The sequence below is a fragment of the Grampus griseus genome, assembly GCF_964374135.1.
Source record: "Grampus griseus genome assembly, chromosome: 15".
Classification (NCBI taxonomy): domain Eukaryota; kingdom Metazoa; phylum Chordata; class Mammalia; order Artiodactyla; family Delphinidae; genus Grampus; species Grampus griseus.
Window position 1 is genome coordinate 58,192,825 of NC_139009.1, and position 16,736 is coordinate 58,209,560.

The following is a 16,736-nucleotide window of genomic DNA, read 5'->3' on the forward strand; positions in this document are numbered from 1 at the left end:
CAACAATGGTATCAGCAACTAACAGAGCTTAATATAGGCTCAACCCTGCCCCATGTACGCTTCTACCTACAGTATTGAACGAAATTCTTACACAGCCTCACTGTCCCTCTTAACACACGAGAGAACGGAGTCCAGTCACCTAACATGTCTGAGGTCACAAGGCTGCGAGGGCGGGATTCGGACTCAGGCTGCCACACCGCTGGGACTTCACCCTCCCCTGTTGCACTGATGTGAGAGAAAGGAAACAATGAGGGCAGGTACCATCGTCCACCTGTGAGATGACCAGGGCCGAAAGGGATTCTAAGAGCTTAGGAAGGTCGAGAACCAACTGGATCTTCATACATCAGCTTCTGGAAGCTTCAGAGAACCTGCACGGTAACTTCGTTTTTGGCCAAGCCCTTCAGGAAGTCAGCCTGACGCTGGTTACCATCACTTACAACCGCCCACCTTTCAGCTCATTGAGAGTTTAACATTGCTGACCTTATTCCCAACCTGTCAGCCTAAGAGCGTTATTAAAGTCGTCACTCCCAAATTCTGCTCACAGCTTTAGCTAAGAGGTCTGGAAAGCCACGTCCTCCTGACCTCTTCATCTTGACAATATTCCAAGCAGATTCGGCATCCAGGCATGTCAGCCACAGAGTTTAATTTTTTACCACTGGAAATTGTGGAGGATTAGATGCATGCAGGTTTTCCAACCTGTGGCTCCAAAAACAGGACAAGAATCTTCATCTTATTCTACTTCATGAGGTCTACATCTCCTTTCTGACAACTGAGGAGACATTCAGGACTTTTTCAATCTAGAATGTACTTATTAAGTCTTAACCCTTTCTTCCCCTTTCTTAAATGTTAGGACAAACATCATGGTAAAATACAGCAAAACCAAACAGAAACCAAACTGAGAGTAAACAACCTTGGCCTTTGTTCTGGTTTGATCACTGAAATCACTGTTCAGGCCACGGCCTTTCTAGGCAGAGGCTTCGCCGTTGGTAAAAAGAAAGGGCTGCCTAACGTGACTGTCCCAGGTCTACGACACCCCATGATCTGCAGGAATGACCTCTATCATTCTTCAGAGAGACGGCAATTAAACAATGGGGGAAATAATGAAAATGTTAAAACTATGTACTGGAGGAGAGACTTTCAATAAAGACCAGAACTTCTGTCATGGTTATTTTTAGAACATAAGCTGCTTAAGGACAGGGACCGCTTTCAGCTTATTTCCCCTCTGGAACTTGCAAGAAAGACCACACACGTGGTAGGGAGGGCAAGAGGGTCCTTTCTCAGTTCCGCGTGTGACCAAGCTGGCCGCTGCAGAGGGTGACACTGGCTCAACACGGGGCCCTACAGCCAGTCTGGCCTGTGCTCCCTCCTGTGCCCCACAGACCACTCCTGAGGCGCCTGGTCGCCCAGGGAGACGTCGCTCATAGGGGAGCAACCGGGAGACCAGCCACCAGCACGTTATCTGGCCAAGAGGACAACAAAGGACTTCTTGGCCCTGGCTACGGCTAGCACTGTGCTGGCTGGTTCCAGCCACGACAGGGAGCTCTGAGCGGCCAAGGCCCTGTGATGCAATGACAGAGCCAGGGCAAACAGGAAGCACACGGGGACTTTTCACGCCTGCCTAGGAAGTTGGCAGTGCGGCAGGCGATGTGACTGCCCACCAAGCACACAGTAGTAGAAGTCAACAGGATCTAACATGCTAACAAAAGCCTCCAGATGGCAATGAGTGTAAGATTTGGGGAATTTGGGAAAGCTTCAGCAAAACAACCGGGAGTCAACGCCTAAAATCAACAGCAACAGGACTCCTCTAGAACAATCACAGTCAAGGCCTCCTCCCAGGGGCCCCTATTTATACTCCTTATTTCCAAGGTCAAGGAGAAAGGGAAACAAAGTCTCCTGAACAACTACTGGCGAACCAGCAGCACACCTGATGGTCTTCAATACTGACTGAACACAACTACTGTGTGCCCAGCCCTGGGGGACGGAGGGGCAAAGGGCAGGGGCTGAGGAAGAGAGCATGGCAGCCACTCGCTTGTGCCCCGGCCTTACCCTCAGATTCCAGTTTGCTCTGAGTTTCTCTGCTGAGACATCTCACAGGCTGTTCAGAGCAGTGAAAGAAGAGGCTCTGGCTGCTTGAGACCAACCACCGACCGTGTCCCCAGGCAAGACACTGAGCTCTGTGCCTCAGGTTCCCATCATGGGTGACGCTTCTCCACCGCCTCACAGCAGCACTAATAAGCTGGGAATGGGTAAACTGGGCAGGTGCTATTTACAGGTATGAAATGATTATCATTTAGGCCCCGTTTAATCCAACAAATGTTGAAAAAAGTTACAATAAAGGAAGATTTTGTTTACCATGGGAGTAGCACTCTCTAAAAGGATGCTCAATGGCCCTCTTGGTCTCTTCCCTTGCTCTCACCTCCCTGGGTGCCCGCTCAGGATCTTCTACGCCAAGGATGCGCCTGCACACTGACATGCATGTTCTCCTTTAGCCTCACCCTGACCCTAACAAGGCTGGCGTTGTTGTCTCCACCTTACAGACGAGGAAGCTGCGGCTCTGAGGCTAAGTGATAAGAGGAGCAACCAAGGAGTCTGAGGAGCCCGGAGAACACGCTGCACAGGGGTCATGGGAAGAGACAGTCACAGAGGAGGCAAATGCATAGGCAGGAGAACGAGACAGGGAGAGCAACGTGCCCTGCGCACCTGGCAACGCGAAGGAGGCTCATCACTCACAGAGCTTACAGTTCAGTCGGTACAAGTTACTGTGCTATACAATCTGAGTTCCAACATAAAATCGAACCCCATCTGACCCGGGGGGAGAATGGGGCTCTGGAGAAACCTGAGCTCATACGGTCACAGAAGCAGTGCTGGTGCAGCTGGGCCACACTTCTCCCCCTTTCCTTTGCCCCTCATGAACTCTTCTCCAAGGCAGGTGGCAGGGAGAAAGGTCAGGTCCTAAAATGTTGGTACCACTGCCTATTTTGAAATACATGCTAACACGCCCAAGAATTTCACTCATGGTTAAGGCAACCAGAAATAAACTGTCAAAACCTGAAACTAATACAACATTGTAAATCAACTATATTTCAATAAAAAAAATAAAGTGTCATTATATTCTTAGAGCAGTGGCCTGCAGTCACTCTAGCCTGGTCTGTAACTGGCCAGGTACCAAGCCCTTACCTATCTCCTCATCTTCAAATGCCTTCTTGTTCCCTTCTCTCGGCAGTTCTCGGGCTCTGCTCTCTGCCTGAAATGCCCTTCATCCTCTCTGTGACCACCTATATCCCACCAGTCCTTCAAAATCCGACTTTTCCAGAAGGCTCCAATCACCATTGCCAGATCCCACTATCTGACCACATATTAAGCCACTTGAATCTCTTCCATTCATCACTTTGTTCTATAAAGTTTTGTATTTCACTTATTTAGGTTTCAATTCCAAATCTTTCATTTACATTCTCTCACCAGTCCTTTAACATGATGAGCATAGGAACCATGTTGTATCTGCACTGTCCCCACAGAACTATGTACTTGTACGATGTGAGGCTTATAATATTCACTGAGATGTATCCTCCTCGCTCCACTCAGAAAAGGGGCTGACTGTGCGCAGAAGCACACTGGAGAAGGCTGTCTAAGGCTGTTGGAGCCTTCATACTCACTAGGGTGGGAAAATAAAACAGGACAATGACAAGTGTTAGGTCAGTGTGAAGAAATCGGAAACTGCATATGTTGCTGGTGGGATGTAAAATAACGCAGCCACTTTGGAAAACGGTGTGGCAGTTCCTCAAAAAATTAGAGTTACCGTATGACCCAGCAATTCCACTCCTAAGTATGTACCCAAGCGAACTGAAAACATATGCCCACATGAAAACTAGTATATGAATCTTCATAGTAGCCTTATTCATAATAGCCAAAGTAGAAACAACTCAAACGTCCACCAACTGCTGAATAACCAAAATGTGATATATCCACAAAATGGAATGTTATAACAAAAAGGAATGAAGTCCTGATATATGCTACAACATAGACGAACCTTGAAAACACTATGCTTATGAAAGAGGTCACATACTGTACAAGCCCATTTAGATGAAATGTCCAGAATAAGCAACAGAAAGTAGATTAGTGGTTGCCAGGGGCTGGGACAAGGGGAGAATGAGGAGTGACCCCTAATGAATACAGGATTTTTTGGGGGGATGATGAAATTTTCTGGAATTAGACAGTGGTTATGGTTGCACAGCCTTGTAAATATACTAAAATCCACCAAATTGTACATTTTAAAAGAGTGAATTTTATGGTATCTTAATTAAAGAAACAAACAAACAAATAAACTAAAAAACACCCTCAGAACAGAAACGCTAGTATGTAGCTATGATCCTCAAACTTTAGAATATACAAAAACCACCTGGGGTGCCTAAGATAAAAACTCCTGGGCTTCCCTGGTACCATCACAAAAATTATAGCCCAAAAGATTCAGCGGGGAACCCAGTAGCCTGCATTTAACAAGCACACTAGAGGACAGTGATGCAAATATTAGCCGTGAAGCATGTTTCTCGAAACATAAGTATAATGAAAAGAAACTGTAACTTAGAATCAGAAGAGCTGGATTCAAATTCTGGTACTGCTTCTTCCTAGTTATATGACCTTAGTCAAATCACATAACCTCTCAGCTCCTGAGTTTCCCCAAACATAAAATGCAAAGAAGAGGGCTTCCCTGGTGGCGCAGTGGTTGAGAGTCCGCCTGCCGATGCAGGGGACATGGGTTCGTGCCCTGGTCTGGGAAGATCCCACGTGCCGTGGAGCGGCTGGGCCCGTGAGCCACGGCCGCTGAGCCTGCGCGTCCGGAGCCTGTGCTCTGCAACGGGAGAGGCCAGAGGCCCGCGTATCGCAAAAAAAAAAAATGCAAAGAAGAATGTCTCCCTCCCAAGAGACAGTGCACATAAAGTGTCTAATAGAATACGTGGCACATTGTCAGTGCTCCAGAGATGCTAGTGAATCCTAACTGGGTGCCAATTCCATTCAACGAACATTGTCAAGTGACTACAGTACGAAAGGCCCAGTGCAAGGGGATGGTAATTAGTAGGACAAATTTTTCAAATCACCAATTAATGGATTTTACAAAGTATGAAATAGACTTTAAAGATCAAGCACCACTTTTTATAAATTTCAAATTAGCATATTACTTTTTCTGACCCTGGAAAAGTGAATTTGGGAGTTTATCAGGAAAAACAAAAAAGATGTGTTCAGGCATTTGATGATTATAAAGAATTTCTGAAAGCTACTTAATAAAATTGATAGCTATATTGTACTGTACTGTTCTGCTATTTATTTTTTTCTTTGTACTTTCTCTCCCCAAGCAGAATGTAAGCTTAGAATCTGGTACCATGCCTTACGCTTTTCTCACATCCCCATAACATCTACCCCATTCCTGGGGCAGACAGAAAATACTCCATAAGAATGCACTTAATGGTGATCTGTTACCTTCAGGTCACGGTGGATAATAGGAGTTTTGCACTGATGCAGGCGGGCAACAGCTTCACAGGTGTCACAAAATATCTGGAGTACTTCATTCTCTGTAAAACCTGTTTGCAGGCGCTGGTTCATCAGGTTGACCACCTGGCCTCCTGAGAGGGGTGCAGAGCAGAGGAAAGGTTATTAACATTCAGACCCATCACTTAACCACGAGCATGAAAAGCTGTCCACAGAGGAGCAACCTGGACTCAGCCCATCACTGGCTGAGCCACGACTAAACCCCGGTATCTTGATTCCCAGCCCGGGACTTGTTTTCTATGGCGTCAAAACAGTTTCTTCATTACATAAAGCAGCCCAGATGTGAGCTGCCCTCATTCTGTCTTCAAGATTAGTAGCAGAACTGACAATATGGTCCTGGCTCTAGTTGCCTGGTTATACTGTCCCTGTTGTGCATTGGATGAGGCCACAGGTTCAATCTGCTGTATCTTTCAGTAAGAATCAGATTGCACAACAGACCCCGGGTGGAGGAAGAAGGCAGTTTGACAGTCTGTATTTTAGAAACAGCTTGGTCTCTCTGGCTTTACTGCTTGCTGCCTGGTCTGCAGAAATGCTACACCAACATTTAATCTCTAGGACCGAAAGACTGACGACCTCGCTTAGAAAATTATCCAGCTCCCTGGACTCTCCTACTGCCTCGTCTCTAAACATTTTACTGTCCAAAAAGGAAGAGGAGGAGGAGACAAACTGTCAAGTTCAAATGTGGTAGTATTTTTTTTTTGCGGTACGCGGGCCTCTCACTGCTGTGGCCTCTCCCGTTGCGGAGCACAGGCTCCGGACGCACAGGTTCAGCGGCCATGGCTCACGGGCCCAGCCGCTCCGCGGCATGTGGGGTCTTCCCGGACCGGGTCACGAACCCGCGTCCCCTGCATCGGCAGGCCGACTCTCAACCACTGCGCCACCGGGGAAGCCCCGAAATGTGGTAGTATTTTACAAAATCAGGTTAGCAGCTGTTACCGCGAAGGCTGAAACTGTCGGTTAACATCACATTTTAAGCATTACTAACATATTTAATTTATGGACAGTATCTGTAAAGGCAAGGAACGTGTTAGTGGAACTAAGGGTGCTTACAAAACTGGGCACCAAACAGTGAGACAATGACCCAAGAATGTAAGTGACAGCTGCTTAGACCAAAAAAGCCAAACCTCCGAACAATAGCTGTATGAAATGCAGTCAACTCCAAATAAATTCATGCTACAGTCTGGGTTCCCAAGATAAATACTGCTTGAAACTCTGAGCTTTCAACTACTTGACTCTACTGTTAATGGCAGCAACATCTGAATGTAGCCTTCCTGGCAATCACAGATCTCCAGCAAGAAGAGCAGGGTCATTTCCATTAGACGAAAAGGATTCTTTTACCCCCTAATGCGAGGATGGTGGTGTGGGTGGAGAAGAGAACACACGAGTGAGGGAAGCTGAACTGTTCCCTTAGTCTATCTGGAGTTGGGTCTTTATTATGTACCTTCATCATTTGTTTTAAAGCATCACAAAGAACATATTCATTCTCATTCTCATACATTCGTATTCATATACAAGCACCAAACCTTCCCAAACCTAACAAAAGTAGAGTTTTGTAATATCTACCACTCTGAATTATTTGTGCCACTGATGCTCGCCATTGTAAGAATAACCAAGAAGTGACAGAGGGCTCTGTATCTTTTAGCCTCTTCGTTTTCCAATCTTTAAAACTGGAACAACACATGTTAGAGTACAGTGCACATTAACTGAAATGACCCCACACCCCTGACAATCAAAGTGCTAGAGAAACGAGAGCTTAACGTATGGCGCATATACTTACCCCTGCAGAAGTCCATCAGAATGAGCACTTCCCACACGTCACCGCTACTCACATTGTTGATACTGGAGTCAATGTAACCCACGATGTTCTTGTGCCCCGACAGGTCCCTCTGTAAAGAAGAGTTGAGAAATAAATTATCCGTTACAGACACCAGTAGAGATAGAACGAGCCAGGCTTTTCCATTAGCCCAGATAACTTAAATACACAGAGACAACACTAACAGTGAAGAGAGACAAGACTAAGGGGCAGGGTCAAGAGCAGGTTTCCGCTGGTCTATGAGATTCACGGTCAGCTCTTCAATAGCAATTCTGCAACCCTTCTAAACCATAACGCTCTCCTGAACTAAATTCTAGAACCAAATGCACACACGGTGCCTACTTGCTCACGGCATCAGCGCTCCACATAAACCAGAAGCAAATTTTCCATCTCCGGAAATGTTTCCCATCTCCGGAAACACTGCAGAGGGGCTAACAGGAGAGCGACAGCATGAACTATTTAAATATGTGAATTTTTAATTCAGAAAAATGAAACTGATTTTTTTCCTGGTTGTAGGAACACAAGTGAACTCAACTTGACTTTTAAACTATTCGTACTGTTTTTCTCCCTCTAGGAAATATATGAAAAGCATAACTGCTTTTTAAAGTTTTGAAGGGACTACAATGGCATCCAGACCTAAGCATTTTGCTCACAATTAAGTCTTTCAAGCCAACCAACTGGGATATAAGATGGGTTATGTTTCCAGCTCTCCGGTTGGAACTGCATCTCTCAGAGCTGCTTGTGGAATTAATTTTTCAACAAATACTTATTGAGCACCTCCCATGTGTCAGGACCCATTTAGACACTGGAAGTTGCCTCATCCCTCAGTCTGGTATTTCAACATCCATAGAGGCAAATCTTTGTAATGATGATGTTCAAAATCTAAGGTCATTAGTGAGCAAAAACCAAGCAAGTTGGGCAACGGGATTTATGCACAAAGTAAGGTTTTATTTTATTTTTTTAATACATTTATTTATTTATTTTTGGCTGCATTTGGCTTTGTTGCTGCGCGCAGGCTTTCTCTAGTTGGGGCGAGCAGGGGCTACTCTTCGTTGCGGTGCACGGGCTTCTCATTGTGGTGGCTTCTCTTGTTGCAGAGCACGGGCTCTAGGCGCGCGGGCTTCAGTAGTTGTAGCACGCGGGCTCAGTAGTTGCAGCACGTGGGCCCTAGAGTACGTGGGCTCAGTAGTTGTGGCATGCGGGCTCAGTAGTTGTGGCGCACGGGCTCAGTTGCTCCACGGCAGGTGGGATCTTCCCAGACCAGGCCTCGAACCCGTGTCCCCTGCATTGCCAGGCGGATTCTCAACCACTGCGTCACCAGGGAAGTCCCAAGGTTTTATTTTTTAACTAGTTTTAATAAATTGTTTTTCTTTGTTTAATAAAAGAAATGGGAGGACGAAGGTGGGAAACGTGGTTCTGTAAGAGTCAGCACACAAATGCGGCAACTTGAGCCACCACCACACTAACTGGAGACTCAGTGTTCAAAGTGATACGGTCTCTTTTAATCTCAAAGTACATACCCAAACAAGAGGAAGCCTCACAGTATCCAACCAACACACCTGAACTCTGAGCATCCAAGTTAAAACTCCTTAGAACTTTCCTCTGAGTGAAGGATTAAGAATGACTATTGCCTCAGAAAGGCAGACCAAAGGTAAAGACGTGATTGCTTCTACTGGCGACTGGGAAGTCGCTGGACATCTAGGCAAGAACAGTTTTGTAAAAGGAATAAAGTGAAGTAAGAACGGAGCTGGACTTGCGAAGAATGGGAGTGGAATACGCAGAGCCAGTGGCTACGGGAGATTCTTTCAGGACATTTTGAGCTTAAAAGCGGAGAAGCACTGAGGGAAAGAAGTTTTAGGATGGGAGAGGATTGAGCACTGGAGAGTGAAAGGAGCCAGGGCAAAAAGGTGCTTTAAGATACAGGAGAGGATGAGGATAACTGAGCGAACAAAGTCCTGCAGGTAGAAAAGGGAAGGAATTAGGAGCACTGTTAAAGGGACTGATCTTTCAAAGACATTTCTTTCCTGGCAAGCAGGAAGGAAATAAGGATGGTCATGCATATTGGTTTAAGGCTGGGGGAAAAAAAAGGGAATTTGAGGAAGTTCAGATCTATTGTTCTGTTTTTGGTAGAGCACAAGATCATCTTCAAAGTGTTAGGGAATGAGAAAGAAGCTTGATGAGAGAAATAAAAGGCTTAGAGCAACTGTTTTGGATAACAGACAAGGGAGATGATGAGGCAGAAAAGCAGCCTCTAGAATTCAAGTTTCTCTAAACAGAAAGTGATTTCAGGGCTCATGTTTTAGAGGACTATCCTTCTGCTTTTCAGTCTTATCAGCTCTTCTAGAATTTGTTTCCATTTACACAGTCCTAGAAGTAGGAAGAAGTGGAGAGAATTTCTTTGAAACCAAAATGCAGCAGCAGATCATGTCCTCCAAATGTCCACAAGAAGGAATGAAAGACTAATGTTTCTACATTTAGCTGTTTGAAAAAGAATCAGCAATGTTGCCTCTGAGTTTGTCTCATCCCAAGAGGAATAAATAAGAATCTGGAAGGAAAATAAGAAGCAACTGATAGAGCCAAGAGGAGGTCAAGAGCTATTAGAGGACCCAAACTGGATAATTAACATCTGCAGATGGCATCCTAGAACACTCTGCCAAGATGCTGGCTGATCAGTCCACGCCCAAATTCCTGTTCGTTGTGTCTTCCGCAGAGATCCTGAGATATGTCCAAGCAGAAAAGACCGCCTCTTTGGAGGGAGACGATGGCATTTTACTTTTAACAACTTGACGACACAGCGACGTCTCTGATTTTAGGATGCCACTGGTTTAGAACTGATAGAGAAGATCTGTTTGAATGGCTGTGAAATGTAGAAAAGGTCAAGAGAAAATCTTACTACAAGCTGAGATAGACTCACATTCACGGGCAGTGTGACAGCACTTCTCAACAGCAACATACCAAAGGATGTCCAAGCTTTCCCTGGCTTTAGTTAAAAGACCAGCCCCAGGCTTACAGAACAGAATGAATGGACGTAGAGGTCTGGGATGGAACCCGCATAGAGGCACCTCAGTTACTACCGGTTTACTCAGGAAAAGGCAGGATATAAGGAAGATGCTCTGATGCCCTCGGCTACAAGTATTATTTGGAGAATTGAGATAAAAGTCTACATGATGAGTATAAGTCAAACTCTGATTTTCAGGGGAGTGGGGAATGTTCAGTTAAACTATGGATTAGATCAGTTTATATTACATTAAATCATGGAAGCAGTGATAAGTCTAAAGACTTGTATTGTCATTTTAGACTTTATTTTAAAATTAACATTAAACCACATGGATAAACATGTTATTAGAAGACCTGCTTTACTGAATAGATATTTAAAGTGTTTGTAGTTAGCTTATTAACTTTCATAGTCAAATGCTTGAAGTGATGAAAAACTTTTTTCACAAACACATACAAAAAGTACCATTTGAAAATGAGGCCTTCTACCCAGATCCTACAGATGACCACACATTTCAAGTTTATCTGTGGTCCGAATTAATGGTGCTTGTAGCAAAAACAGTATTCTATCCCGAGCTTCAAAATTCCTGCAGCAGGAAATTCCTACCTAAGAATCTTAAAGCCTTATAAGAAAGCAGAGGACTCAATTCCTAAGTACATCTATAAAAGCCTTTATATTTATGTTCAAGAAAACAAAGAAGATAGCGTTCTAAGTAGCACATCAATAATGTCACTCACCTTAAAATAGTAAAATGAGTTATAGTATGTAACTAATTTTCTTATATGTCTTTTGCTCAGGTCACCCTTCCTTGGAATGTCAGCATGACAAATTCCTGCAAATTCCTGATGCTGACAGTGTCTGCATTTGCATACAGTAAGCTTCCAAAGAGGTATATTTACCTGTTTTGACCCTCCGAATAGTCGATGGTTTCTGAGTTTATGACTCGGCACTATTGTTGCCAACTTCTAGAATCACACTACGATTCCACAGACACTTTTACCCAAAGTGCAGCTTCTTATTAACTTAAGGATGAAGGAAAGCAGTTCTAAGGCCTGGAATTAGTTTCTCTCTCCCAAAGTTGCTTTGTAAAAGTCTTTGGCCTTACTATTCCCCACCTGCCTTCTCTAAAATTGCCTAAATTTTAGGAAAATTTCCTTTGTAACTCTAAATTTCCTTTGTAACTCTCCTTTATAAGTCTACATTTCCTTTGTAACTCTTTATAATTCACAAACAAACAAAAACGATATCAAGTCCAGTGCAGTAGTGAAGAGAAACGCTTTGAGATCTGGACTGGCCCTGGAGTTCTACCGAAGGCAACATATCTGGGGCCCTTATGGGTTTCTATTACATAAGTCCCAGATATAATCCTGCCTACAATCACATTTATTCTCCCTTTTCCAAGTCTTACTCATTAATTAATCCTCTACTTACTGAATAGATCTTTAAAGTCATTTAGAGTCTGATTCTAGAGGCATGTTGCTCAAACTTTAATAAGCATTGAATCACCTAGGGATTCTGTTTACAAACAGATTCTAATCTAGTAGCTCTGGGATAGAGCCTGGGGTACTCCTGGGCAGTGGCAGTTAACGTACCAAAGATTTAGAGGAGTGCTACTCAAAATGTGTTCCACAAACATTTTCTAGGTAGAAGCCAGTCCACAAGGAAATAAGGAGCTCACTCCGGGACGTAAATCAATCAGGTCACTAAGATGACTTTTTCCTTTTCCTAGTGAGACTTTACCTATGAGAGAAGCAGTTCATTGACTTACATTCTGGCACAAGATCTTTAGTGTAGCACCTGTACATTTATGGCCAATTGATTTTTGACAAGGGTGCCAAGACAACTGAATGTGGAAGAGAAAAGTCTTCTCAAAAAATGGTGCTGGGACAACTGGATATCTACATGCAAAAGAATGAAGTTGGATTCCTATCTCACATCACAAACTGAAATTAACCTAAAATGGAACCGAGCAGAACCCTGTAGGCCCCACCAACTACAAAACTGAGCAGTTAATGAGTAGGACAACAGAGTCATAGAGTCAGTGTCTGATGCACATTCCTGAGTTGTTTACAGATACTACAACTGCCACCAGAGGAACAAAGCTAACTGCATGATAACCAGGCTGTAGCCATGACACAAGCTGTACCACCTTGAGCAGTACTGAATCTGTGGCTAGCACACTTCCGAGAACTGGCCTCAAAGAGAATGGGATTAACATTACTGCTCATAATAATCTATATCTCTGTGGGCATCAAAATAATTGTAGTTTGTTCTGCCTGTAATATGTAAGTGGCCAACTAAAATTGTCAGCAAAGAGATGCTGCAGACCCATGTTGACATCTTCCACTCTGAGAATACGGCACCCTATGTCAGCATGAAGAAGTTACAGAAGATAGACCTTCACCCCTAATCCCACAGAAATGGAATGATGTTAGACAGTGGGGATCTGAAAGCAGCTCTTTTGCCCCTTTCCTGTTTGTCCATTTCTGTTCCCCTCCAACCTTGAAAGAACCTAATTAACCTGTTGATTCTTTTCCTAGATAAAAAGAAGTAAGAATGAAGAATTAAGAATGACCAGCTCTTTACCCCCAACAGTCCCCTTAGCAATCCTGCAGGCAGATCATACGGGCAAGATAACATCTGAAGAGAGAGTCAGCCAGCCTGCATGCAATGGAGAATGATGCAGAACCCAACCTCCTGCCTCGATGATTCACTGAGATTCTTCCCCTCACCATTTTCTCTTTAAAAACCCTCATGGGGACTTCCCTGGTGGCGCAGTGGTTAAGAATCCACCTGCCAGTGCAGGGGACACGGGTTCGAGCCCTGGACCGGGAAGATCCCACATGCTGCGGAGCAACTAAGCCCACGTGCCACAACTTCTGAGCCTGTGCTCTAGAGTCCGCGAGCCACAACTACTGAGCCTGCGTGCTGCAACTACTGAAGCCCATGTGCCTAGAGCCCATGCTCCGGAACAAAAGAAGCCACCGCAATGAGAAGCCCATGCACCGCAATGAAGAGTAGCCCCCGCTCACTGCAACAAGAGAAAGCCCGCGCTCAGCGACAAAGACCCAACGCAGCCAAAAAAAAAAAAAACTGCCATGACTGAGCAGAATCTTCGGAGTTGCCCTCGGGACATGAGTCCACCTTCCCCCCAGATTGCTGGCTTTTTCTGATTAAAGCACCTTCCCTTTCTATTGACACTTGCCTCTTGATTATTGGCTTTTGAGCAGTGAGCAGCTGAACTTGAGTTCAGTAACAAAAATGGACCACAAATCTAAAAACTCCTCAAAGAAAATACATATGCAAATCTTCATGATGTTGGATTAGGCAATGGTTCTTAGATATGACACCTAAAGCACAAGCAGTCAAAGAAAAAATAAACTTCACTTCATCAAAATTAAAAACTTCTGTGCTTCAAAGGACACTATCAAGAAAGTGAAAAGAAACTGCAAAGAATGATCTGCAAATCATACATCTGATAAGAATCCAGTATCCATGGGAATTCCCTGGAGGTCCAGTGGTTAGGATTCCGTGCTTCCACTGCAGGGGGCATGGGTTCGATCCCTGGTCAGGGAACCAAAATCCCACAAGCCACGTGGCACGGCCAAAAAAAAGAATCCAATGTCCAGTCTATATAAAGAACTCTTAAAACTCAACAATAAAAAGACAACCCAATGTAAAAATTGGTAAAGGATCAGAATAGACATTTTTCCAAAGAGCATATGATAAACACATCGAAAGATGCTCAACACCATTAATCACCAGGAAAATGCAAATCAAAACCATAATGAGATTATCACTTCATAACCACTGGAATGGCTATAATCAAAAAAAGAAACAATAAAAAACGTCAGCAAGTATACAGAGATTGGAATCTTCATACACTGCTGGTAGGAATGTAAATAGTGCAGCTTCTATAGAAAATAGTTCGGCATTTTCTCAAAAAGTAGTTACCATCTTACCTTGCAATTTCACCCCTAAATATATACCCAAGAGAAATGAAACATTATGTTCACAAAAGTTTGTACACAGATGTCTATAACAGCATTATTCATAATAGCCAAAGAGTGAAAAAAAAACCCCAAATGTCCATGAGGATAAACAAAATGCAGTATATCCAGACAATGGAACATTATGCAGCCATGAAAAGGAGTAAGTACTCATACATGCTACAACATGGATAAACCTCGAAAATATTATGCTAAGTGAAAGATGTCAGACACAAGAGCTTACTGTATGAGCCCATTTATAAGAAATGTCCAGAATAGGCAACAGAAAGCAGATTAATGGTTGCCAGGGACTGGGGCAAGGGAGAAGGGGGAGTGACTGCTAATGGGTGTGAGGTTTCATTTTGGGGTGATGAAAGAAATATTCTGGAATTTGATAAATGATGATGGGTGGATGACCTTGTGAATAAAAAAATCACTGAATTATGTTTAAATTATATTTACATTTAAAAGGATGAATCTTATCTCAATTTATGAAGAAAAGTAGTATGACAAGCTGGGGGAAAAATAACATAAACAAACACACAAGGGGGAAAAAGAAAAAGAAAACAAGATCCTTTGAGTAGCATTGATCTAGAGCAGCCAGGGAGCCCATGTGTGAGTCCCTGCTATAGCCTTTTGACAAGTTTGCTTAGATTAATGTCATTTCCTTGGGCCCTCAGCCCATCTGCAGGCAGCGCTTTCTGTTGATCTCCTTTACATCCAGCTAAAAACTTCCACCTCCTGATTCTAGACTGCCCTCTTCAGAAAAAAATAAGCCTAGTCTATTTTTTCACTTTCCAAACAACTGAAATATTATTATTTAGACTCTAAGTTCTTTCGTCTCTGGGTTAAACATACCCACTTTCTTTGACATGGTTTTTAGTCACACCACCATTTTGGTTGCTCCCACGTTTAAACGCTTTGCTTTGTCGATGTCCTTTTTGTAAGAATGGCCCCAGAAAATGAATGAAATACTCTAGGCCTGGTCTGATTCCTGCAAAGTAGATCAGCACTATCACCTTCTATTAATTCAGCTAAAAATTACATTCTTTTTTCTTTTGGCAGCCACATCATACTACACACTCATATCAAGTTAACTGACCACTAAAATGCTTAAGTCTTTTTCTACTTGTGCTGCTTTTAATCTCTACCTTCCCAGAACTGTGGTTGTAAAGTTGATTAGAAGAAAATAAAAATCCACGCATGTGACCTTACCTTGCTATTTCATCTCATCAGAATCAGTCCATTGCTCTAATTTTAAGGATCATTTTGGATCCTGATTTTATCATCCAATGCAGTTGTTATATCTTCCAGCTTTATATTAGGCACATAAGAGATAAATGTGTCTTCTGTTTCTTTAAGCAAGTTGCTTATTAAATGTAAAATAACATAAAGTTAACAGTAAGCGGCAGTGCTTTTTTCTTAGAAAGTTCCCTCGAAATTAATAGCAAATCATTGATCAGAAACCATTATAAACAGTAGCAATTACACCTAGCATCCAGCCTAGACTCTCCATCTTGCTCACAGATCTCTGGTGAGTGCCCTTACCCAAATGATACAGTCCATAGTCACTGGATCTACAGTCCACAGTCACTGGATCTATGGCGCTTCCCTGAGCTCCCTATCCACAAAACTGCCCAAGAGAGGACATGATGTTGATAGAACATGGCTTGTTCCTACTCAACCTGAAGTCTCTTTGGATCCCTGCTCACTCATCTAAGTGACTATAAAACAGCTTAAAATTTAATTAAAAAAATAAGTAACATATTAACATTCGAAAAGCAAAACATAGTAGACAAGTATTTTCAACTCCAGTCCTCATCCCCTATAGGGAACCCTCCCTCTTTCTTCCCCTTCTGCCTTTCCTCTTTCTCTCTCTCATCCTGCCAATGCTTTTTCAAGCAAATTCAAATAATATGTATTATATACACATAACTCTTACAACCTCTGAGAGGTAGGGCTGGGGTTATGGCCTCTATTTGACAGAAGTCTGAGCCTAGCACGGGTTAAAAACATTGCATAGGGACTTCTGATTAAAAATAGTAGCAAATTGTTTTTAAAAAGTAAGTCGAGGGCTTCCCTGGTGGCGCAGTTGTTGAGAGTCCGCCTGCTGATGCAGGGGACACGGGTTCGTGCCCCGGTCTGGGAAGATCCCACATGCCGCGGAGTGGCTGGGCCCGTGAGCCATGGCCGCTGAGCCTGTGCGTCCGGAGCCTGTGCTCCGCAACGGGAGAAGCCACAACAGTGAGAGGCCCGCGTACCGCAAAAAAAAAAAAAAAAAAAGTAAGTTGAATACATGCATTTATCTCTGCTTCCTTCAAAAGTCTTACTAAATGATGTAAAGTGTTTATTTTTTAAAAGGCATAAACAGAAAACTTCTGCTTCCGGGAAGATGAAA

General features: G+C 43.5%; 1 protein-coding gene across 4 annotated transcripts in view; it reads right to left on the reverse strand.

Moving 5' to 3' along the window:
• Positions 1-16,736, reverse strand: part of AAK1 (AP2 associated kinase 1) — a 171,689-nt gene that overhangs the window by 77,214 nt on the left and 77,739 nt on the right. For all 4 annotated transcript variants that reach the window (XM_082671739.1, XM_082671738.1, XM_082671737.1 and 1 more), the window contains exons 4-5: positions 7,319-7,427; positions 5,473-5,615 (exon numbers count right to left, since the gene is read on the reverse strand). In XM_082671739.1, the coding sequence (XP_082527865.1) occupies positions 5,473-5,615; positions 7,319-7,427 (252 nt within the window). The remainder of the gene's footprint in view (positions 1-5,472; positions 5,616-7,318; positions 7,428-16,736) is intronic.